The sequence below is a fragment of the Xyrauchen texanus genome, chromosome 1 (genome assembly GCF_025860055.1).
Source record: "Xyrauchen texanus isolate HMW12.3.18 chromosome 1, RBS_HiC_50CHRs, whole genome shotgun sequence".
In the NCBI taxonomy this organism is placed as follows: domain Eukaryota; kingdom Metazoa; phylum Chordata; class Actinopteri; order Cypriniformes; family Catostomidae; genus Xyrauchen; species Xyrauchen texanus.
In genome coordinates this window covers 12,931,394-12,957,472 of record NC_068276.1, presented here as the reverse complement: position 1 = coordinate 12,957,472, position 26,079 = coordinate 12,931,394, and the positions used below count along the sequence as shown (strand labels likewise).

At 36.6% G+C, this 26,079-nt stretch overlaps 1 protein-coding gene across 2 annotated transcripts; it reads right to left on the bottom strand.

The window, feature by feature from the left end:
* On the bottom strand, positions 1–26,079 carry LOC127650472 (monoacylglycerol lipase ABHD2-like). 2 transcript variants are annotated; one of them, XM_052135923.1, is made up of 11 exons: positions 25,925–26,079; positions 22,568–22,648; positions 20,526–20,741; positions 13,004–13,179; positions 12,223–12,390; positions 11,510–11,693; positions 7,178–7,270; positions 6,791–6,892; positions 4,964–5,033; positions 4,764–4,848; positions 1–2,954 (listed from the first exon to the last, which is right to left on the bottom strand). In XM_052135923.1, the coding sequence occupies exons 3-11, from the start codon at positions 20,732–20,734 to the stop codon at positions 2,740–2,742; spliced, it is 1,302 nt and encodes a 433-aa protein (XP_051991883.1). In that variant the 5' UTR covers positions 20,735–20,741; positions 22,568–22,648; positions 25,925–26,079; the 3' UTR covers positions 1–2,739. The 2 variants fall into 2 exon arrangements, with proteins under 2 accessions (XP_051991883.1, XP_051991887.1); XM_052135927.1 differs by lacking the exon at positions 22,568–22,648.

Below are 26,079 nucleotides of genomic sequence, written 5' to 3'. Positions count from 1 at the left end.
AACACAATAACCATTCTTTTTTATAATAAGTTATGCAATCACACACCATTGGTTTTCCAAAAACACACCCGTGATTTAGATGTTATGCTGCATGGATTTTTGAGGTTGTGAAGATGACATATTAAAAAAAAAAAAAAAAAAAAAATCACCCATTAAAAACAAAGTGGGTCAGAATTGTAGGATCATATTTTGTGAATTAATCCCTTAAAAGTGAAATTAAAGTGGCATTGGCAGTGTGAATCTAATCTTAAAAGCCCGAATTCTGCAAATAGACAAAATACTTTTCATATGACCCTTCACTTTCCTTTTACAACATCTGCTTTTATTTTTCATACAGAGGTTACATATCACCTCCAACATTTGTCACATATGATACTATAGATTAGGGTACTTTTTTCTAAAAATTATTTCTAATTCCACTTGTGACTGCAGCATAAAAACATTTTCTCTATACTCCATTTGACACTATTTTCTTGTATGATCAAGTCATCTCAGTTTGGCTTGGAGAAAAGGAGAATTAAATTCAACGCATTATTGATGATCAACAAACAAATTAACATCTCGATCACATAAACCGTAAATATATTATAGTTTCTGCACATCATTTAAACACGTAATCTTTGCTCTTTACCAATACAAATGTGTGTTTTTAGTTTTCATAACTGGAAGCGGTGATATGATGCAAACACTCAGCGTACATTCAACATACAATCATACTTCTGTACATACGATTGAGAATAAAAATAACAATGAAATTAAAATACAAACCAAACAAATAAACAAGAACAAACAAAGTTTGGTTAACTTTTGTTGAGGATGTTTAAAGCCTGTTTTTTTCTGTGCAAAATTAAGTGAGAGACAATCTGAAAGGCAAACTGGATCGATTTACAGCAGAGATCGAATTTGTGCTTGTGTTAAAGGCCAAATGGATCCGATCCCCGGAAACAGCCAAGCACTGACACCCAGTCAGAAGCTTTTGCATTTATGCTTACAATAACACAACTTCACCATTCAAAAAAAAAATCAAGACAAGAACAAATTGACTCAATTCAGACAAAAGAAACTTTTGCTGAAGTAATAAATGGTGAAAGACACATTTAACTTACAGAGGGGAGGTAAACTATCTCTCTTAACCAATTAATACTGAATATCTGCATTGGACTTTAAAAGCTCTAATGAGCCTGATCTCACCATGTCTGGTTCCAGCAACAGTATGCATTGAGAGTTTGGTAAACATGAAAATACAATTACCTGTAGAGGGCATCTTTGGTTTTGAAACTTACAACACTGAAACTTCAGTTGACACTTTCTCTTTTATGAAGACCGTGAAGGCCATTACATATATTAAGAAATGCCTAAATGTTTCACAAAATATTACGTAGGGTTTCCAGTAACCTTTGAATCTTCCCTTCAAATTCAAATATTCATTTTATATTTCCTTCCCTCTGTATTTGAAGATTGCTTCCATTCAAACCACAACAGAAAAGAAAAATAGAAAAATCAAAGTTACTTGCACAAAACTGAAAATGACCAAGCAACAAACAATATAGTAGCCAATTTTCACAGACATGCACCTAGTAAATGCACCGTTGTCTCCCACATCAACACTTTATACAATCTAGTTCTATCAATTCCAATGTACTTCCTCAAAGTCAAATCTGCACCAACAATGTCTGGTGGTTTTCTTTTGACTGTTAGCAAATTACTTCCGTTAAAGTTTCGTTATCTAAAACTGGGTGGTAATGCTTGTGGAACGCACCACAAGCTACAAAATAAACATTTACTGATAAGGTGGGATCATTCAATCGAGCTCTCTTCTCTCCCTCTCGTTTTTCCAATTTCAATGGCCAGCGAGTCTATAAACAAAATGGAAAATGTTACATGAAAGTGCTATAACAAAATGCCTAGGAATGTTTTTGGATTAAACCTGCAATGAATTTTATCATGTCTTATGTGGTATACTTGAGAAAGTCTAGTTCTAAATGACTTTATAAGAGTATGAGTATATGAAAGCTAGCCTGTGCTAAATAGTTACCAGACCAAAAGCAGAAGTTCGATACCAAATATCACAGTATGAGCACAAACGGTGTGCCTGTCATGTACATAAGCACACAGTGCCTGCTTAACAGTCGCTTTCCATAGAATCGTGTGTTATGTACAGTGATGTAGACTATTACTAAACTGGCTGGGTGAAACTCTAAAACCTCAAATCAAAAGACGTACATGAGAAAATGTATTTTGTGTAGAGAAAATGAGGCCTATTCTTAAAACCATGGTTGCCTTTTTTGGTACTGTCTTTAATTTATGCTGATTTAAGTAACAATAAAAAAGTATTAAGAATGTCAGGAGAATCACCCCTGATAAGAATGAGAATTACAAGAAGAATTTGGAGGAATTGAGACATTAATTAACAACTATTGCAGTGGTAAAAATTAACCAGTTTTCAATGTTTCCTAATTAGAGTGCAAGAGATATCTACATTATATGTTACTACAAATTACAGTAAATCTAAAACAGCGTCCTCGCTACAAACAACATTTGATTGTTTTTGGTCATTGTTTTTGGTTCCGTTCTCTCACTCGGAAATGTTTAAGTAGTTGCGATTCAGGCTGTCGATGAACTGTTATAAATAGAAACCGACTTTTCCCCCACTGACAGTGAATGCTTGAAGATGGCGGCATGATCCATCATGTGCGTGGGGGCAAATGATCTGTGGTGGTGAACTGCTGAAGAGGGTGGTTATGTTTTACTCTCTTGGCATTTGGTTTCACTGGAATGAGCGCCTTGACTTTGGCATGGTGGTTTCTGTTTCTCCCACTGGCAGATGGTGTTGGCGTAACCCACAATGACCTTGTCCATCCACGTGAGGGGCTGAGGGAACAGTACAGCACCCTCGAAGAAACCCAGGTGCCCACCGTGCAGTGTTAGTGCAAAGACCACATTTGCTTTCTTTTCTGGAAAGGAGGGAAACATCAACACAGAAATAATAATTAAGAATTGCAACAACAGTGACTGAGTGCAAAATGTACAATTTTGGTGTAGTATCTAACATAGAAGCAGGTGGTATGGCCAAAATCTTATATTACAGTATGAGTAAATGAACGCAAAATTAACGCATGAAATTAATTTAAAACATTTAGCGCGTTAATGTTTCTTTATCGCGATTAACACATTTACCGATTTGACATTTCAGTCAGCTCTGTGTGAGTGCTGAACACTGGTTGGAATAGGGCAGAACCTTTGCGATGTACAATGGCACATTACACATTACAGTGATTCTGTAAGGATATTTTAACCAAAAAAGCTGCATTCACATGACTCGCTGGAGTGAAGCATTTCCTTCTTTATCGTTTGGATAAAGTATCATTTACGTGCGCAATGTCGGTGCTAAAAGCAAAAAAAGATGCTCTCTAAATGGGTCCGAAAGTTCTGCAAAGTTAAGGAAGGGTTAAGAGATTTAATGCCCCTTGTAATGAATACTCAATCTATGGGGACTAGTTTTAGTTAATTAGTCAACCTCCCACTCAGACTTAAGAAAACGTTTAATGTTACTTCAAATGGAGCTATTTTAGTGCATTTCTGTCTTTATATCGTGGAATACTTTGTAAAAAGTTACTAAAACAATGTTACATATTGTTTTGTTAATAAATGCATTTTGACAGGAAAAGTAGTACAGTATATATAGTCAAATTTAGTTAAACTTTTGAAATTTGCGAATAATCCCGATTAAGTGTGAAAAGTCATGCGATTAATCGCGATTAAATATTTTAATGAACTGAAAACACTAGTAATAACTATTTTACAATAGTTATAGGAAATTCAACGATACAATGGTTTACATATTAAATAGCCATGTGGTAAAACCTATATTTGGGTATTCAAATGAATTAAACACTTCATCTCATTTGATTATTTCCCTTCTTTACAAGGAATTTTATGGGACTCAAATCAAAAGATAGGATTCTTCAAAACAAATGTCAAGTCTAACATTATAGAACACCCGAGTAAGCAACAAAATACTCAAAACATTAAACCATTGTAAAATGGCGATTTCGGTCTCGCAATTCGGACTGGATTAGCCAGATTTTAATCTGCATTAAAATAGCCGATATACACACTAGAGGTTGACCGATAGTGGATTTTGCAGTGGTGGAAAAGGCAGAAAACCCATTAAATAGATGATAGTTTTTAAAACTGATGTTATGATCGATATTTTTTGGCCGATAACCATTTCAAAAAGCAACTATCGGCATCAATTATCGGTAAAACCGATACATCGGTCGAAGTCTAATACACATCCCGGTGATCGCTGATTATAATCAAGTTGCAGCATTGTTCGGCACCAATAATTAATGATACACTTTACCCTTAATAGCAAGTCCTTCCTTATCTTAACCCATATGGGACAACTCCCGCTCTACAGTATATATATATATAATGTGCAAATAACAAAGCTGTCCTGCCCACTAATAGCCATACAAATAGATCTACCACAGTGTAAACAGTATTCCTGTGACACACTGCCATAAAGTAAAGATTAACTTTAATATGCCTCCAATTGCACAATGATGAATATCAAAGACAATCCATCTGACTGTGATGCATAGTTTGTCACAGTTTGAGAACTCAAGGATGTCACATGCATGCTGGTAGTCAACTTTGTGGAGCTCTGCGAGCAGTAATTCTGGACATTTTTAGCATATGAGGTCATAATCTAATATTAGATCAGTATGCATAGTTTCAGTTAGTGTTCAGTGTTGTACCTGCAAGTGTACGAGGAATGGTGAGCAAAGTGTTGTGTACAAGAGGATCATCACCAGAGTTCACCAGCAGCAGAGGCACATTTATCTACAGAACACAGAGAGAACAAGTCAAACCATGAGAAGATCTGTGAAACATCTCATTTAGAACTAAACACTACTGTGTTCCTAATTAAATACAGGAGGTTTATTATTTTACTTGCATTATGAATGTAATGAACACAGCTCTCCTTCTCATAGTACTCTTTCAGAGAGTCGTGTCCATGGAATTTTCTAGATAACACAAAATAACATCAATTATACTTAGGAAGTTGAAACTGTGTGAACAAAGCCAAAAGATTAACTGTTTGAGCAAGGACAAGGCATCATGACGCACTGGCGTGGGAAGTCTGCTTTGCGTAATCTTCCTCAAAACGTTGTGATTAGCCCATTACTCTGTATTGATTAACATCTAATAACATCAAATTTGATGGATGGTGAAACTGAAATGGTTCTCCTTTTCCAAACGGCAATTTGACTGCAATTTAACGCGTTTAATGTGTAAAAGTGGCTATTGTTACCGCTGTAAAATCATCTCCTTCAAACAGTGAACAAACAATTACTGTAGTTTCTGCAGTAACTGTTATTGTTGCACCTGTAAAATCATAAAATTCTTCAAACAGTGTGAGAAGTTTTAAAGGGGTCATGACATGCTTTTTTTATTATTATTTTAATATGTTCCTTGAGGTTCACTTATACTATTAGTAGAGCTGACAATCGATTACAAATTTGAATCGAATTGATATCATGATATGGCAATTAATAAATCAAATTACAATTAATTGCATAAATAAATATATGCAGATTTTCAGATAATTAAAACGCATTACATTATAGTGGAAGACGTGTAATGCATTGATGCGATAAAAAGTGTCTTTAGAAGGCAACATGTTTATTTCCATATTATTGAACATAAGCCTATCACTGACCTACAGTCCACAGCAATTCATTTTGCAACCGAATTAGTCAATCTGCCAGAGATATTTTTATTATAAGGGCTTTTCTAAGGACATGTCAATGTAAAAATGTGTCAGACAGATGCTTTGAGTGCGTTGGTTGAGTTGCGTCATAAACGCAGTGCTTTTAGGTCGCTGTGTCAAGTTAAACGTAGTTTGTAACTTAAAAAAGCATGTCTCGAGATTCCTGCATTCAGAATTGCGCTCCATCCAGCTGTTTGAACACAAGAACGCATCCTCATCTTGTGTTGTCGCTAGTGTCAAGCCTGAGTGAGGTTTGTTGTCTGTACAGCTGAGTGTTGCCTATACAGCCGGAGTTTTGCTTACTGCCCCCTGCTGAAAACAGGTGGAACTTCAACCGCGAAATGCTCTGATGACAGGAAACTTCCTTATTACAATCCCGTGAAATTATTGTGGAGGTGGTCAGATGTAAATGTCTACCACAGTGTGACATCACAATGTGGAGGAAGTAGAGAATGAGTCGTTTTAGCAGCATGGTTTCAACAAATGCTCTTTTTACAGTGAGGAGGACATTTTGAGTTCTGAAATTTACAGTATGTTTTTAAAGTGCAATGACTTCTTATATGTAAAAGATCAAGGGAAATTGTATTTCTCATATCAAGACCCCTTTAAGAATTACACAGTACTAAATTAAACTGTAATAAACTTTGGTACTTTTAGCAGACACAATGGTTACTATTGGTAAAATAAAAAAAAGAGAGAATATTCCAGCCTGATCTCATTAATAACGTAGCATTTTGTACGTTACTATATGTAACATTTCAATTAAAATTATTGCATGTTTGGAAATAGGCTAAAACATACAATATCGATGTTCTGGAAGCATCTTAAATGTACATTTTTCTTAAAAAAAAAAAAGCTCCTCTGAGTTCCTATAAATGTTTAATATTTTTGTTCTTGTATTCTTTGGCTTCTTGAGTTTTACGAAGTACAATACAAATACTAAGTGCTTACTTGTTTCCATTTCACAAAACAGTGTTACAAAAACACATTTAGCAATTTCCCTCCACTCACCTCATGATGTTGTCATCGATCTGCATGAGAGACGTGGCAGTGTAGAGACGACTCAAATCTGCGTCCACCATCTTAGTTGAGCCCATGCCGAATAAAACGCTTCTGTTGAACCACAAAAAAAACCTTCTTGCTGACTCTGGTCAAATGACAGCTCATTGGTTAGATTTATGATCTCTTGCTACTCAGCAGGTTAATTTATTTTGTTTGTGTCATTATGTTATCAAGTTATTCTGATGTCTCCAAATAGCTCAATTGCTAATCAAAATGTGAGCTCATAACGGTTTCATAAGAAGCATCTCATGCGAAGATAGAGGGGTATGTAACAGCAAGCCACTTACCACCATTCACACTTAAGTCAGATTCAATAGCAGGCAAGATTAACAGTACCTGTGAGACAAAATTATCTTCTTCATGTTGTCGGCCATAAGGAAGTTATAGAAGCGACGGCACTGGTCCCACTGCAGAAACGTCTCCTGGGCCCTAATAAATCAGCACACAAGACAGGATGAGCAATCAATGCTATTTCTGCTTACTTTCAATAGTGCCTGATATTACACTATCATCAGTAAGAGTGACCAATAACAGTGTGTGCGTTTTTTAGATCAAGGAGTTTGATGTACTATGGAAATCATACTGTAACTTACAAAACTCAACAGTTTTTTGCAAAACCATGTGCTGTTCCTAGCTTTGTGTAGCACCTACACATCTGCACATCCCTCTGAAGGATCCCAACAGAAATGATTAAATACATGGATAATAAATAAATAGAAATGAGCCACTGAAGTTGACTTTTTAATAAGATCTCTGATCATTTCAGTCTGACTTTAACTGCTTGAGTGGCACATTTCAGCACGGATTGCTTTGTGAATGTTTCCCAATGTATTTCAGGCTTTGTAAAGGATGGGGCAGCTAAAAACTAGATTGAGCAAAACCGTTAACAGAATGGGATTCATTAAATCGCTGAAATTTTATGAGATTCAACTGGCAAAACGCATACGGATCTACACATAAGCTACACAAATGTATTTTCCAGGTGCTTATTGAGTCTAAATAGACACACAACATACATAACTTCAGTAGTACACCCAAATGACAATAGCCAATTAAAACTGTACATGTGTTACACTTTCTATAGTTTACTTCCACATTGCTGCTTCGTCAAAAAGCAACGTCAAATGTAAATCGGGTCAATCACTTAAACAGTAGCGCCACTTTGAGTAACAAATAACATGTTTAATATATATATGTGCAAATGCATATGATATACTGATAATTCACCACCATAGTGCAGAAAATCTACATGATCTAGTAGTAGTTTGTATGAATATGTCACTTGTATGTCTTAGAATATACAAAGAAATGGTTATCCTGTGAAAGTCATAAAAAAATGATTTATAGAAGAGGAAATATATATTGTCACACTATTACATATCTCAGGTCACTAAAGACACTTTATATCTTTGGTAATTAAACCATTAGATAAAAAGATGTTTTTGCAATTTTGCCATTTGACAATTCATAAGATGAGTAGATAATATTAAAGAAGTGGGGGTATAACTCAAATAATGGATGAGATGAAGGTGGAATGAGGTACCTGGTTACTAAAGACCCTAAGCATTAATTGAAGTGGACGTTTACAAAAAATAAACGCAAAAAAAATTACAGTATGACCCCTTTAATATCAATTCCATTAAAATTCAAAAGGTGCATTAAAAGAGTTCTTGAAAACAATAATCCGCCAGATAATCATGAAAAGCAGATTAGCGGAGGCTTTATAGATTCAGTAATCCTGTCTGTAGGGAGAGCTAGACTGTTTGGCAACATTCATATACAAGTGCCAAGTCTGCTGACACAGTCTAGAAAAACCCGGAGGAGCTGCTGGCAAACCGGACAGATAGCAGCATTGACAGCAAAGGTGTGGCTTTAGGATTCACTGAAATCCAAAACACACACACCACATTCCAGAGCTCCTTCCTCCATGAGGAAGCAGGCATCAGCTGCTTATTCTTTGACAGTGATGTGCAACAGCTTGTTCCATGTTTAGTTGTTAGACCCGTTGCTATGTTCCTCTTTATAGATCTCAACGTGTCAACACTGCTATCTTTATAGTCAGCGTGCAAATTCTACAATGACCTCAAGAGCACGGTTAACCAACCAAATTGTTTTTTAAACAAAGTTTTTGTTTTGTGATATGTAAAACCATAATAAACTGATACACTTAAGTTTCACCAATATACTGTCCTACAGTGTGTTCAAGCCACCTACTGTTACTTTGCATCTCGCTTATGCAATATTAGCTACAGCAAGCATTTCACGTGGTTGAAGAATGTGATTGCTCAGATAAAGAGAAAAAAAATGGAGACTGATGGAAAGTCTTAAAGGGCCAGCACTTGAAATAGTAAAGCATCCAGAGTCACTGATCCTGAGGCTACTGCTGAAAAATGCTTGGAAGCTCTTGAAAATTCTACTCAGGAGAGAACTTATATTTTGCATTCCGCCTGATGCATCAGCAACCGAGTTATCTGATTTTCTCAGGCACTTGGAACTGTCCCCGTTCAAAGTGGTCCAGCAAGTATGTGTCCCTGCCATCAACATGGACAGAGCATGCATTGAACAGTTCCTGAGAGGAGCTTTTGGTTCAGTCTTGATGCTAGTAAATCTTCAAAAGAAAAAAAGATTATAAGACAAATCCAGCCATTTTTCTTTTAAGGAAATTAGGACAGAAGAGGTCTAGAGGGTGATACATAAAATTGGAGGCACCTCTGGGATTTAACCCAGGATCACCTGTTTTCAAGACTGGTTACAGTGAACGTGACTTACAATTTGGTGCCACGTAAAATTATGCAGTCTGACTAACTTAAGTGTGACTAACGTTTGTTATCTGACATTTTTTAAAGCACTGTTGAAATGTTCCTTATGTAATGTGTACAATTAAAGGAATATTCCGTGTTCAATAAAAGTTAAGCCACAGAGTATTTAGCAGAGATGGGCCACTTCTATTAAAATGAATGGGAGAAATTGGAACACCCATCCAAGAAGCTCTAGCACCCAACGATCAACGGATGTAGAAAGGAAGTCCCACCTTACAGGTAAAAGAGCCAATCACCTTTTAGATACAGACATCGCCTGTCAATCAATGTCGCGTTCACTACGTCACGGGTGTTCAGCAGCAATAATTGAATGAATGAATGATTGATTCACTTTCCTGATTGAAGGACGGGCCAGTCAAGAGTTGAAACGTGGACCAGTAAAAACTCCCAAACCGGTGTGTTGAAATCCAGTAATGAATGAGTACGGGCTATAAGCAGGAGCGAGTACTAGTTTTGGCATGTTGTCTCGTCAGGAGAGATGCGCCACCGGTAAGCTGCTGTTTCTATCCATTGAGCTGCGGGTTTAAGTTTGTTTGCGCTACCGCTGTACTGCCGCTGTATGTGCGCGACTTGTATGCCTGATAACCGTTACTTTGGTCGCACTGATAAAACCTTGTTTGCGGCCTGAGGTTTAACGTTGTCGGCTTTATAGTATCCGTGGTTATATTTTAAGTGAATGTTTGGATTTGGAGCGTTTCACTGTCACACGAGTTACTTCCTGTTTGCGGTGCCGGATGGGTAATATAGTTAATCACTTCACATTGATAATGGATTACTATGCTCAGCGTTACTACTTAAAACTACACTCACTGGTTTCACTTTGGGCCAACACACTGAGAACACCTTTTGTGGTTTTGGGCGATTGGTTTAATGTATAACACTGACATTGTTGTGTATTTGGTGAGTGTTTAAACTTAATGACTAAACAAAGCATACACATTTTAAACACAGAAATGCAACAGTTTCACACAAAGTATATTATAATATTTATAGTATTGAATGTTGATTAAATTCCATAATATATTATATATTATTCCATAATGTTTATAATATTGGCTATATTGGAATTTATATTTATTTATGTATTATTCAGAATTTATGGTATATTATGTATGTGGTTATCAATGTTGTCATTTACACCATTGTCTTTATGTCTACAGGTTTATAACCTGTTATGTGTGGATTAATCAACTGTATGTGGAAAATTAATCAAAGTAAATAAAAAAGCCACAACGAGTTATAACAACGTGTCCTCTCCTGATGCCCCATTCGGTGGGGAGATTCAGAAAGAACCGAACAATCAACTTGAAAATGCGCATTCGCATTAGCTATACAAGCCTGGAAAATTGCGTTTTTAGTGTAATTAGATAATGAGGCACAATGTATGATACCAGTTTTAAAACTGATTTAACCGATTTATAATATGCTCTTTGATTGTAATCTTGAAAAAACATTTTTGAAATTTCTGTTCCCCCATTCAAGTAGATAGGAGCTGCAGTGGCATGACTGGAAATAGTCTCCCAAGAGCATTCCAAAGATGGCTGACAGTGAACTGACTTGCTAGAAAGACTTTGGTTAAGCTCAATCAACAGACATTGTGGCTTAATATTGATTAACACAAAAATTTATTTTGACTTGCCCCTTATTTTCTTCCCAAAATTTGCCCTATTAACTTTGATTTGTACTTTTGTTTTTAAAGAAAGGACGACAAGTCTAAATACATTTTTGTGATAATCAACATTATGCCACAAATGCTGTCGATTGATCTTGTACTGAACCCGGAATATTCCTGTATTATGACATCTGCATTATGTAACTATTCTCTGGGAACAGAACTAATAAGGCTCACCTTAGTGCACTGTAACCCTGGCACACGCTCACACAGCACAAAACCCGCTCCTGGTTGGTGCAGTTCTCTCCCAGGAACTTGCACACAATATTTCCCCCCAGACTGAAGCCCACAACAATAAGTTTTGTCTGAGGAAAAGCCTTCTTTATGAACCCCACCATTGCTGCAAACTCCCATGTACAGCCTATAGAAAGAAAAACAAAAGCATTTGGTTACTGTTTAGTATTGAAACCTCCATTAGACAATTATTAAACTGGTACTTTTTTTTAATTGTATTAAAAAAAATCTTGTTTTTTATTCTAGGAAAATGTATTCTTATTGGTAAACCTGTCTGGCACCTGATTTTAGGTGAATTAATTTAACTTAACTTGCTTAACAATGCTGTAGTTTTGCTGTAAAAGTGCATACTAAAATCTCATCAAGTTTTTATTACAGTTCTATTACATTAGCCAGTTTGGCTTGCTGACAAGCTATAAGACCTTAAACAGCAAAGCATTTGCTATTAAGTTTTTTGACCATTATGTTGCTTACCAACCTTAAACATTCATTGAACCTTCTGCACCTTCTGTAGTAAAATCAATGTAATGCATGGCTACTTTTGCTTATTACTTTATTTAAAAACATGAAATGTGTCTAACTGATTCACTGTAAAAGGTTGACATATCCTGGATAAACACATTATATCTTCATGAAGTCCAGCAGAAGTGTCGTACCGTAGGTGAACATGCGTGGCGAGGTGAGCTCAATGTTAGGCAAGGCCCCAAGGTGATTGAGCACAGCACAGCGGTAGCCCTGTTTCTGCGAATGATCCACAAACGTACGGATATAGTGCTTCTCACTGTGGTTCCCAATGCCAGGACAAATAACCATGGTGACATCCTCTGTGAAGCAAACACAGAAACATTGAGAATGCCTGGAAGGCATTTCTCATGCAGGCAAATAAATGCAAAGTTATGTAGCCAAATGTTCGAATTGTTCTACATTACTGGGAAAGAAGTTTAAACTATGATAATGTGCCACAATGTTAGCACAGAGCAAACAAATGCAAAATACAGTATTTGAATAACAACATAAACCTTGAATAAACGCCACTTTCTAATGCGTTGAATTTGACATCGACATACTGCAATTGCAAAGACGCATATATTTTTGTCCTTTACAATTATATATTATTATTCTTTTTTTGTGCTATGCAAGTACACATGAAATCAAAATTGACTAGCCTACATTGCATCCCAAGCATCCTGTTTCACTCTGAAATATGTCTGATAACAAAAGTAAAATAGATTGTGAATGGCGTTATATGTTTACATTCAAGTGTGCTGCATTAAATAACTCTGCTTCACTGAAGGGAGTATGCAAGCGGTTTATTCCATTTACATGACAACTTCCTCATTGAACTTGAATGAGAGACTCTTAATCATCAGTTTCCACAGTGCAGTGTAGTGTTACCATCCAGCCCAGGCTAAAAGTACCCAGCTCTGTGGCACTGACCTCCAGTTTGATGATCCGCCAGGGGTTCAAAGAGGTCAAAAGTTGCTGTGGCTCCGTCCTGCATGGGCAGATATTTGCGCAGGCCATACGGGTGTGGAGAACTAACACGACCCAACTTTCCATAGAGGGCCGTCTGAAGATGACCACTTTTACCCCATAGCAGAGGAGGAATGTACCTAGACAATGTAACAAAATCTCCATTTAGTGAAATAATACTTGATTTTGTGGCCAATCAAAAAAAGGAGCCTATACTCCGCTATACTCTGTATAAGGGAGAACAAATGCAATAGGATGCAAAGCTCATTTTAAAAACAAATTAAACTGCTCTTGATGCAATCATGAAAAATGTGACTTTCAAGTGTGCTGCGTTAATAACTCTGCTGTGAAGGGAGCATGCAAACCATTTACAAACCATTTATTTGATTAACAAATGCATGTTTCTTCAGAATATACAATAAAGTGTGCATCTTTTTCTAATTATAAACTGATAAGTAAACCATGAGGGCAGCAGCCTACATTTCCAAGTCCTTCAGGTTACTATAATAACAGCAGGCACTGAAATGTTTCACATAACAGCTGACAGCAGACAACAAACAGGTGCAATGTGCTGTTATATAACAGTCCCGCCCACCAATTAAGCTTGACCCAATAGCCAGCTTAGCCCTTCGCTAAGCTCCTAGCTTGCTAGGTCTGACACTTCTAGGTCTGAACTGAACATTTCTGTGAACAGTTCTGTTAAACGTTTCAGTAAAAGTGGTACAAATTGAATGGATTTGTGTGGAAGCGTGATATTGCAAAGCATTTTATCTGCTCTTTACCACAAACAACAGAAGATCTAGAAAGCTCATTTGAAAGTAATTACAATTGACAAGTGACTTGCTAACATTTCTGCAAAATGAACTTACTTAGGAGTATGTACTTTAGTAGATGGTTGTGAAGGTAGCTTACCTTTCTAGTTCGAAATGACAATAAACTGGGGTTGTCAGATAGCCACCATGTTTATTCTTTATTCATTTAAATTCCACATAAAAGGCATCTGGAAACTTGCACAATGTGGAATTAAATGTTACAAATAGAGGTAGGCCAATATATCGGTTTTACCGATTAATCTGAGCCAAGAGAACTATAGGTTTGCGGCAAAAATATATGCAAAAAAATATTTGGCGTGATTTTTATTTATTTATTTATTTTCTGCTCATTGTGTCTCCAACCTCATATCTTGAGAATAATCATGCAAAACCTTATCTGGTCAATTAAATAAATATAAATATATATACTGTATATACACGCATACACTCACACACACACAACAGTTAGTTCCGGTCCTCGAATCTGATTGGACGCGAGACGTTCCATCAGCACCGATGGTCTGACACCAGCAGCATTCGGACGCTTTACTGTGTGTATCACTCCGCTTGTGTTCGTCATACTAAACTAAAGTGTAAGATCAGCGCATATGTGTTAAGAGCTATTGTAGGCTATGTGTCTCTTTTTACATCTATTTTTTTTTTACATTATATATGTTAGCCAGCAGGTGTTGGCAAAAGCAAATTTTTGTTTGTAATATGAGGCAGTTGGTGACGTGAAGTGAATCTGTTAGTCATTGTTTACATAGAACAGCGCTCTGTGATCGCTAGTATTACTACTAAAGCTAGGAAATTGCTTTAAACAAACAACTTCAGCATTAAGGCTTATCAAAGCGGAGAGACACAACACACTGATTGATTACAGAACTCAAAGTGCTTACCTCTTACCGGAGTTTCCACATTCAATACATAATGTTTAAAATGGCAGAGGACATTGCGGTTTCTATAGGGAATGACTCTTGCACACCGGCTACCTAGAAATTGAGAGGAATACCCCCACTTGGACGGCTATTTTACCACTGAGAAAGCTGATCTTCAGAAAGCTGACAGCATCTCTGCTTGGGTGTGGCAACAGGTGATCACACACGCTACACGTGTCTCTCTCTCTCTCTCTCTCTCTCTCTCATCCCTCTCTCTCTCTCTCTCTAACTCTCATATCCCTCTCTCCCTCTCTCTCTCTCATCCATCCATCCATCCATCCATATCCAATAACTTGTTTGAAACAGCACAAGCCATTATGCCACTTATGAAGTGACATTTTTTTAATTACTAATGAAGGCTTGGACGCATCATTTGTTTTGAACCAGTAATGGCAGATTCTGATCAGTCACGAAAGAAAGTACTTCCATGCTCAAATGAGTTTTTAGGACAGTACTCAGTGTTTCCTAAATTAAATGTACTTGTTCACTGAACTGTTGTATATGAGCAATAACACACTCTCAATCATGCTATATGGCCCTACATCAGCACTGCTGTAATTACCTACAGCACTCGGTCAGCAGCCTCATGCCTGTGGCCAAATCACAGCAGTGCTGATGTAGTTTTGAGCAATAACATTCTAGAATATCACTGTTCTAAGCCATGACATTCCAGCATATCCCTGTTTTAAGCCATTACATTCTAGAATTGTACAGCTTTGAGCATTAATATTCAAGAATATCAGTTGTGAGCTGCACAATTCTAGAACATTACTGTTTTGAGCCATAATTTTCTAGATTATCATTGTTTTGGGCCATGACATAAAATAAAAAAAAAATAAAAAAACATAACTTCTAAAATACCACAGTTTTGAGACATAATTTTTCAGATTCTTGAATATTATTTTTACAAGACATAACATTGTCTCTCATTGGCTATGACCCGACCATCTTGACCATCCTTTATTCAGATAGCTTATCCAGGCCAATGGGATATGAGCCAGACTTACTTTCAATTACACAATATTCAGTTACACAAAGTCAGCCTAATAATTGCAGCAAGCAAAGTCCACGGTCACACCAGTGCACACCTTCCCCACCCCCGTTTCCTGTGTCACTGCAATCTATTACATAACACCTGAATATTACATAAGATACTTAATCATACAGTCTGAAACGTAACTATATAGTCAGCATCGATTCTGTATTTTTACCCTTGAACTATCGGTTAGAAGGAATCAAAGCCAGAGTGGTTTAATCTGGTCCCTATGACACGGTCATCTAAGTAGACAACAGGATTAGCAGAAAGAGATGCCGCTTTTATGTAAAACCAAGTCATTGGAGGGAAGTAAAGTTCAGAACTCCCAAGAATGGATACATTTAGCAACACAAATACCAACACAACGTAGACACCCTTTAAATAATCTTGGCGCTTCTCAGGAATGTTGAAAAACAAAGCTTGCGCATGACTATAACAATGAAACTGACTGAAAATCTAAGCTTTTTTGTTCGCTGTACTTAATCTTTAACAATTCCTCACTTTGTTGAGCAGTAGTCATCAGTAACCATAAAAGATTAAAAAAACAAAAACAAGGAAGCATGCAGCAATAGGGCTGCGTTGGCAGGAGACGCCTAATAATGTTCCAAAGTCCAGACCCACAACACAATATCTCTGACCTGCATGTCTATTATCAAAGCTTGACAAAATAAACTTTTGATCTCCAAATTCTGAACATAAATACAGTTTTCTTAAAGGGTGTTTTGCTGGACAACGCTTTGCCGGAGGATATATGGGAAAAGCTAATTGTGCTACCGATGAGATAAGGAGAAGTATGGACAATGTGCTGCGTTTTGTCGATCGATCCCCAGTATAGTATCTGGACTGGAAAATAATGATTACATAACCAGCCAGGAGTCACTTTGGATTACAAAAGTAACACCCACTTGCACGGGCACAAAGGACATATGTAATGCATATTGCAACTTCTGAGGTCAATGTATGGAACAGCCTCCAAGAGATATTTTTCTCATTTTAATAGCAGATTCTGCCCAAGTACAATGAAATGAATGATAGTCATCTCTTGGAATTTAATCAAAAATAGCCAAGACTAGCAGTGGTTTGATAAATCACCAGTCAAGCTGGTATCTACAAAGTTGATTACATAATGTACAACTGCAGCACAGGTATATAAACATTTCTACTGCTGTTATTGGAAAGGCACCCTTAGTCTTGGCTTCAAACATAAACAGCGTAATAACCAGAAGTCGTCACAGCCAACAAAGAATTTTTCAAGTAGTACCTCACTGTTTTTTTAATAAACTAAGGCAAAAGAATTTGTAACTTGACTAAATTGCGTAAAGTTTTTATACCAAACAGCATCAAAGAATGCCTCCGAAATTACCGAAAAACCCATAAAATACAAAAAATTTTAATATGGCAGCGGCTGTTAGTCAACTATGCTTTATTTTACATTTGTAATACACTGAGATTATATGACAATCAGACTTTACGGTTATTTTCAGCTGTAAAATCTGAATATTTTGTTGAACAACATCTGTTCTCTAAAGGTGGAATCATTCTTTTTGTTTGATGAATAATAAAATGTCATCTTTTCCCTGTTTCATTCAAAATTTAGTTGGTTATATGTTGTGCAAGGACTGGTGATCCTTACAAAAAATATTGTGGTGTACCATGGTACAGTAATGGAATCAGTTGGCAATGCCATGGAATTTTGACATATTTCATAATACTACTGACTGATATATTCATAAACCATTATATCCATGTGGTAGTATGGTACTTCAAAGAATAACATATTATAACCATGATACAACAACATGGAATTACTATGGTATCATGCCCAAAAACATAGTTATACCATGGGACTTTTTATGCTAGTAGTGTTTTGCAAATCTTTATTTTCTTCAATTTTTTGTTACATCCTTGCTGACCTGTAATGTTGAAGCATACAGGTTATGGTGAAGCAGTCTAGGCCCACCACCATTATACAAAGCCCTTATTTTGCAGCTAAAATGAAGAAATGTTTTGAAAGTAGAGCTGTCAAAATTAATGCGTTAACACATGCGATTAATCAAAAATGTTACGCTATTAACGCATGTACACTTAATACAGCATAAATCAGCATAAACACTGGTTGAAATAGGGAGGAACCTTGGCGATATGTTCGCCTGGAGTCATTACACTGACGCACAAACACCACACACAACAGCCATGGGAAAAGACCTCCTCCTAACGCTATTTGTATGTACAAAAAAAGCCTAGATGCGACTTGTGACAGAAAGCAAGAGTTAACTTAATTACCACAGCACAGAAGCATGTCAAGTCTAAACTATCACCAAAATGCAGAATGAGATGTTTTTGTCTGGAACGATTTTCATTTGGAGTTCAAAGCGGTGCTTGCCACTGGCGATGATGCCCTGATGCGAATAATGAATGCAGCTTCACTACTGCTGTAGCAAAGCGGATAGCCACAGTCTGCTGGTAAAATAATAATGTGAAGGACTAGAGTAAGAGATTTAATGCCCATAGCAATGAATATTCAACCTATAGGGGGACCAGTTCTTTTAATTAGTCAAACTCCCACTTAGACTTTGGGAAACGTTTAATGTAATTTGAATTGGTGTGAATTTAGTGCATTTCTAAATTTATACAGTGGAAGGCTTTGTTTGGGAATACTTTTTTTAATAAAGCATTATTAAAAAAAAAAAAAGCATATTAATTGTTACATATTCTATTGCTTTCTTTCCTAAAAAGGAAATAAATGCATTTTGACAAGACAAGAAGTATACATCTTCAAATTTCAGCACTTTCAAAATATGCGTATAATCACGATTAACTATGAAAAATGATGCGATTAATCACGATTCAAAATTGTAATCAACTGACAGCGCTAATTGCAAGTCTTTGCTTACTAGATAAATCGATCACTTTAAACTATGGCTGTCAATTGATTAAACATTTTAAATCGAATGAATTACATGCCAATTCATTAATCAAATATATAAATATTTGCAGTGAAAGTCCCCTAAAATAAAAATAATGCAATATGTCATGATTAAATAATCATATTTCAATAATTATAAATATAATATTTATCCATCCATCCATCCATCCATCCATCGTCAACCGCTTATCCTGTGTACAGGGTCGCGGGGGGCTGGAGCCTATCCCAGCTATAAATATAATATTTATAATAAATATAATTCAGATAATCAAAATAGTTTACATTATTTTGGTAGATGGGTGAAACATTGATAAGGCAATACAAAAAGTATCTTTAGAGTGCAATATTTTGTTTATTTCCATATTATTGAAAATAAGCCTATCATTGGCCTACAGTCCACAGCAATCCATTTTGCAATTTAATTCTTCAATCTTTCCGAAATGGATTAATAATAAGGGCTTTTCTAAGGGCACATCAATGAACAAATGCGTCAGACGGACGCATTGAGCATCTCACATTGGTTGCATTGTGTCATAAACAGCATTTCTTGGTTGCCGTGTCAAGTTAAACGTAGTTTAAAACTTAGAAAAACATGTTTCTAGATCCCTGCATTCTGAATTGTGCTCAGTCCAGCTGTGTTTGAACACAAGAACCCATCCTCATCTTGTGCTGTCGCTAGTGTCAAGCAACCCCGAGGTTGCGTACAAAATCAGCAAAATGCTGCCTCTGGAGTCTATATACAGAGACAGGAAGGGATCAAGGCACGTCCGAATCCAATGTTTGTGTCACATCCTGTCTAATGAGATACCTACATCTGATCGATTTTTGAAGGCAGCATAGATGTATCCTTCACTGCCTATGAACTCCCACAATCCTGTGTGTGCGGATCCACAGCGGTTGAGATGAAGAAAAGAAATTGCGGCTGAAGAGGCAGTTGTTAGCAAACTTGTGTATAATATACTTTTTTTTTTACCAGTTTTTCCAATGTTTAATTTCATTTCTAGTGAGAAATTAGTATTGTAGTTATGAAATATACGCTTGGTTATCGCCAAAACTCTCTTGAATTTGTTCTAGATTATTAGACAATTTTGGAAGGTTAGATGAATGAAGCAGACGCGTCACCTTTAGTGGACATCAGATTGTGTTAATCGGTTGCTGGTATCTTAGGAATGAGGTGACATTACAGAGCCTCAGTAGCCCGCCCAAAACCAGTTTCTGGAGGTGCCTTCATACGCAAACGCTATCCGTTGAGTCATTGACTGATAGGGCAGTGAGGCAACAAGAAAGCTACCTTTAGTTTCGGACACAGCCTGAATGTGGTTTGTTGTTTGTACAGCTGCGCATTGAGCGCTGGAGTTGCGCTTACTGCCCCTGCTGAAAATAGGTGGTACTTCTAAAGTGAATTGCTCTGATGGTCGTAATATTTCTTAATGCGGTCTGGGAACACGATTGATAATGTAATTTTTTTTTTAATTTTTATATAATTAAATCGCACTGAATAAATGCATTTAAACTTTAAATGAACAAACATCATTACTGATAAAAGCAGCCAACCTTTCTAGTAATGAAAGCTTAAATTTCTCCATAGTATTATATCCTACCAAAGCTGCTCTTGAGCCATATATTTATAAATGTGACTCTAAGAGGGCTGAACTTGTCTAGGCAACAGTGTGCTAAAAGCAGTAGACTTTAAAGCTATTCTGAGGTGCGGTTTGCTCAGTAAAGTCAGTAACTCAGCTGATTTGCTAATGATAATCAGATGTGTCATACTCACTCTTTGGTCAGGATAGGACATGACTTGAGCAGGAAGTGGTTGAGTGCTGTATCCTGGTATGTGAGATCTGGAGGAGCTGTGGGACTTTTCAAATTTAGGCACCGGACAATGATGTAGAGCACTGTGGCTACAGCTGCCAACTTCATGCCGTCAAACATGGCCGGCATCTCCGGTGTGACCGTGTACACCTCTGAATTGTGAGAGCTCATTTTTGCTCTGAAAATAAGCAGTTACAAAGGAATGAGATAACAAATTATGGATAACATATACAGTCACATATTTGCTTTTTTTGTAAACCTAAACTTAAAATTTTTGCAAACTGATTTTACGTGCCGCTTTCAACATTTCACAGCAGTTTCCAGGTGAAATTAACACTAGAGGTGCTACAACAACTGAGTGTATTATTCACTTTCAGACAAACCTTCATGAACAGTTCTTTATCACTCTATTCCTCATACATCACTATGTTATGAAATTGAAATGCTTTTACTATAACGCATCATTTGAAAAACACCACATTTTAACACTTGTATTACAGATACACCTTCATAAAGACAATTATTCCAACACTATTAGCTTGTGCAGTAGCTCTCCTGATAATTTGTTGGACTTTGGACTCGGCATATCGTAGTTCAAGCCCAGCCATAAACTCAAGCTGACACGTAAGATGCAAGTATCATAAAAGCGACACCAAATGGTCCGTCCACACTGAGGCCGTTGTGAAGAAGGCTCACCAGCGCCTCTTCTTCCTGAGACGGCTGAGGAAGTTTGGAATGAACCACCACATCCTCACACGGTTCTACACCAGCACTGTAGAGAGCATCCTGACTGGCTGCATCACCGCCTGGTACGGCAATAGCACCGCCCACAACTGCAAAGCCCTGCAAAGGGTGGTGCGAACTGCCAGAAACATCATCGGAGGTGAGCTTCCCTCCCTCCAGGACATATACACTAGGCGGTGTGTGAAAAGAGCTCGGAGGATCATCAGAGACTCCAGCCACCCCGAGTCATGGTCTGTTCTCACTGCTACCATCAGGCAGGCGGTATCGCAGCATCAGGACCCGCACCAGCCGACTACATGATAGCTTTTTCCCCCAAGAAATCAGACTGTTGAACACTTGATCTATCAGGATCAATAATTAGCTCTGCACTTTATTCAGCTATAATCTCACACTGGACTGTCAACATATTCTCCTCAATACTTATATATATTTCATATCCTCTTACTTATTGTATATTGTGTATTCTATATTGTGTGTATTGTTTACTGTACATTGTATATAATTATTGTGTTGTGTAAGTATGTGTACATCTGATATGTAAATTGTGTTGTGTAAGTATGTTGTTTATTGTAATTGGTATATGTCTCATCACTGTCATGACTGCTATGTTGCTCGGAACTGCACACAAGAATTTCACCTACTGTTGCACTTGTGTACATGGTAGTGTGACAATAAAGTGATTTGATTTGATTTGATTTGAAATGACGTAGTTGCTTCAGAAAATGTTCTTTTCTGTCTGATTTGCCTTTTTCCACAATATCAGTTAGGTTTAGGTGTTGGTTTAAGGTAAGGATGTCGGTTTTGTTCAACTCTCATTTCATTTTAGGTTAGGAAGTAACGTTTTACTCAGTAAAACCTCCATCTAATATTGACCTTCAAATCCTCATCTGATTACATCATTCACTCGCTAATGGTGATCCTCGCTGGACATTTCACTGGGAAACTGAAGTGAAAGTATGAACCGTGTCATGTTGTTTTGCAAAAATTTTCCCATGGTCACATAATGTGCATGGGATCAGGCTGTTTTTTGTAAAGCAGAATAATGTAGAAATGTTGCAGAATCGTAATTCTTTTTTTTTAACGTCAAAATCCTAAAAACTTTGAATCTCAGATTTTCAATGTGGGCTTTTGAACTCCACTGAGTGAAGACCTATTACATCATTTGACAGGAAGACTTGGTTTATACTATTTTAATGTGTTGACCAACAAAAAGTACTAAATAATGGCTAGCTAATAATAAAAACTGATGGGATCAATTACTTTGTAGGTTAGTAGTTTGGTTCCTTGTATGTGAACTATTATTCTCTGTTGAAGACTTAAGTCACAGTGATCTGGTCAATTCTATGAAGAAGGGAAAGAATAGAGGCACGTATTAGAAAAGATAAGAGGTAGATTATGTGCTTTAAATGTTAACAGACACAGGTACCAAGCCTGTGTTAATAACTGAACTGGCGTCTGTCCATGACATAGGCTGTTCCACTGAACGATACCCTCAAATGCTCCCCCATAAAGTTCTCTTCAGGTCACAACATCAACATGTTTGATAAGGATTTGCCAAACTATTTAGACCTCTGACTGTGAAAATATAACTTACATAACAGTACATTTTAGAGGAGTCTATGAAAATAATTTCAGAGGGCTAAATTACAAAAACATTTCCTGGTTCGTATTTTAAACATATAACAAACTGGAAGCTTCAATTTTTAATCATCAGGAAATACAACCATCAACTTGATTCCCTGATATTCGTGTCTTAATGTGCATGTAGTTCACAGCAAATGGACTACACTCAAATTTCTCATTCTGATTTTTCCCATAATAAATGACCAAGAAAGTTTTGTTTTGTATCAATCTGTGATGTTGTGAACTAAATCTGTACAAATCAAATGAAAAAAGAATTAATTTAATTATAAATATGAAGTAATTACAGCCAGTACAGCGATCCTGGATCAAAGAAATTCCAAGACAAGCCAGATTCAGTATAGTATGCAACACACTTGTTTCTGAGCAAGAATAAGCCCAAAGAGAAGAAGATAAATATTAATATAATCAAATAGAAATCATTTACTTAAATATCTTCATAACATTACACAACGAAATAGTGAAAGGTCAAGAAACTTTCATTAATACATTTTCACATAAAAGCTATTCATTATGTAATTCTATATCAGTGTTTCCCACAGGACTTTGAGAGACTACGGTGGGTGGACCTTGGACCCTCTAGGGGGGTCCGGGTGCATGTTCCCACGTAAGGAAATTCTCTACATTCTAAAAGGTAAATGCATCAATCTGGTGCACTTTGAGAGTAGGGCTGCAACTAACAACTATTTTGATAATCGATGTAATTACTAGGCGATCATTGCACCGATTAATCATTAGCTCTTAACTGATTATTCAGCTTGTGCCCTGACTTAAAAGGTTGTATTAAACATGCTTACTAACAATAAAGAGGACAAAATCATCTTTTAAAAATACCTCTAAATGACATTCACTGAATTAAAGGGAAAAATACTTTTTATTAAGTTTACTTCTGTAAAGAAATTCACTGCAAAAAAAAAAACTATTGTTATCAAGTGTTTTGTCTTGTTTTCCATTTAAAATGGTCTAAAAATTCTTAAAACAAGATAAATTTACTTAAGATATTTAGACTTTAAGAGGATGTATCTTAACTATTTCTCACTTGGTTATACTTCTGCGTGTGCAGTAAAGACAAAATATACTTCTATTCAAGATCTATTCTCTAAAAGCAAGTCTGAATATCTCATATGCTGCTTCTCAAGTGAATGCATCTTTTTTTTAAAGATTTTTATATTCAACATTCTCAGATAACAATTTTTCCTTATGCAGAATAGCTGCTAAAGAAATGAACATTGTTTTAAATGAGTTAAATGTATCTTGTAAGGATTTTGAGATCATTTCAATGGAAAACAAGACCAAAACTCTTGATTACAATAACATTTTCTTGCAGTAAATATTTTTACGGAATTAAAAAAAAAAATTCCTTGTAATTCAATGAATGTCATTTAAAGGTATTTTTCAAATTCTTTATTGTTAGTAAGCATGTTTAATACAACCTTTTAAGTCAGGCACAAGCTGAATAATCGGTTAAGAGCTAATGATTAATCATTGCAATAATCGACAGAATAGTCAAATAATCGTTCTAATAATAATTTGATTAGTTGATTATCAAAATAGGTTAGTTGCAGCCCTACTAAACACACATGTTTATATCTACTATATATGCATATATACTGTATGTACACACACACACACACACACATACACACATACATACATACATACATACATACATACACACATACATACATATATAAAAACAGCTAAACAAATAGATTATACATACATATAATACATGCATAAATATTACACATACATACACCTATCAGCCACAACATTAAAATCACCTGGCTAATATTGTGTAGGTCCCCCTCGTGCTGCCAAAACAGCACCAACCCGCATCCCAGAATAACATTCTGAGATTATATTCTTCTCACCACATTTGTACAGAACGGTTATCTGAGTTACTGTAGACTTTGTCAGTTCTAACCTGTCTGTCCATTCTCTGTTGAACGCTCTCATCAACAATGCATTTCCATCCGCAGAACTGCCACTCACTGGATCTTTTTTGTTTTGGGCACCATTCTGAGTAAATTCTAGAGACTGTTGTGTGTGAAAATCCCAGAAGATCAGCAGTTACAGAAATACACAAACCAGCCCATCTGGCACCAACAAGCATGCATACGATTATCTATTCAGCCAATCGGGTGGCAGCAGTGAATAAAATCATCCAGATACAGGTCAGGAGCTTCAGTTAATATTCACATCAACCATCAGAATAGGGACAAGATTTGATCTCAGTGATTTGGAGCATGGATGATCGTTGGTGCCAGATGGGCTGGTCTGAGTATTTCGTTAACTGCTGATGTTCTGGGATTTTCAAAAAACATCCAGTGAGTGGCAGTTCTGCAGACGGAAACACCTTGTTGATGAGAGAGGTCAACAGAGAATGGCCAGACTGGTTCAAACTGACAAAGTCTATGGTAACTCAGATAACCACTCTGTTGAATCAGAATGCTATACTGAGATGCATGTTGGTGCAATTTTGGCAGCGCAATGGGGAACTACACAATATTAGGCAGGTGGTTTTAATGTTGTGGCTAAACACACATTTTATTGTTGATGGTGGTCGTGACAGTGCGCTGGTGTGAGTCCAGTCCTGCAGAAGGCCCTGCATCTGCCTTTACTTCAAAAACACCCTTAAATCTCCAATGGCTTTTATATTTATATAGAGTGTGGATATGCATGGGTATGCAAAACTACAGTCTTAGAGATGTAAACATAATCTAAGCCACACTGACGATGATGATAATGACAGTATGATGGGCAACTTCAGATATAATGACAGATATTAAAAAAAACATATATTCGAGACATCTACTTCAGACAAAATGATATATACAAAATGATACAAAAATAATACGATTATTTCAGAAAATAAAAGTAAACAGGAAAAACAGAGACGACACCCCTCCAGAGTAAAAAAACAAAAACAAAAAACAAACGCATCCAATTTCAATACAGATACACGCATCATACCTCTTTCATCAAAGCGATAATAAGCAGCTCCCTTTTCCCGTATCGGTAAAAATTAGATGTGTGTTCTCCCGTTAGGACAAAGGGTGTTTATTTCCCGATGCCATTATCCGCTAACCCTTTCTAACATTTTCTGCCCGCTTCGTCTCGGTTATGGA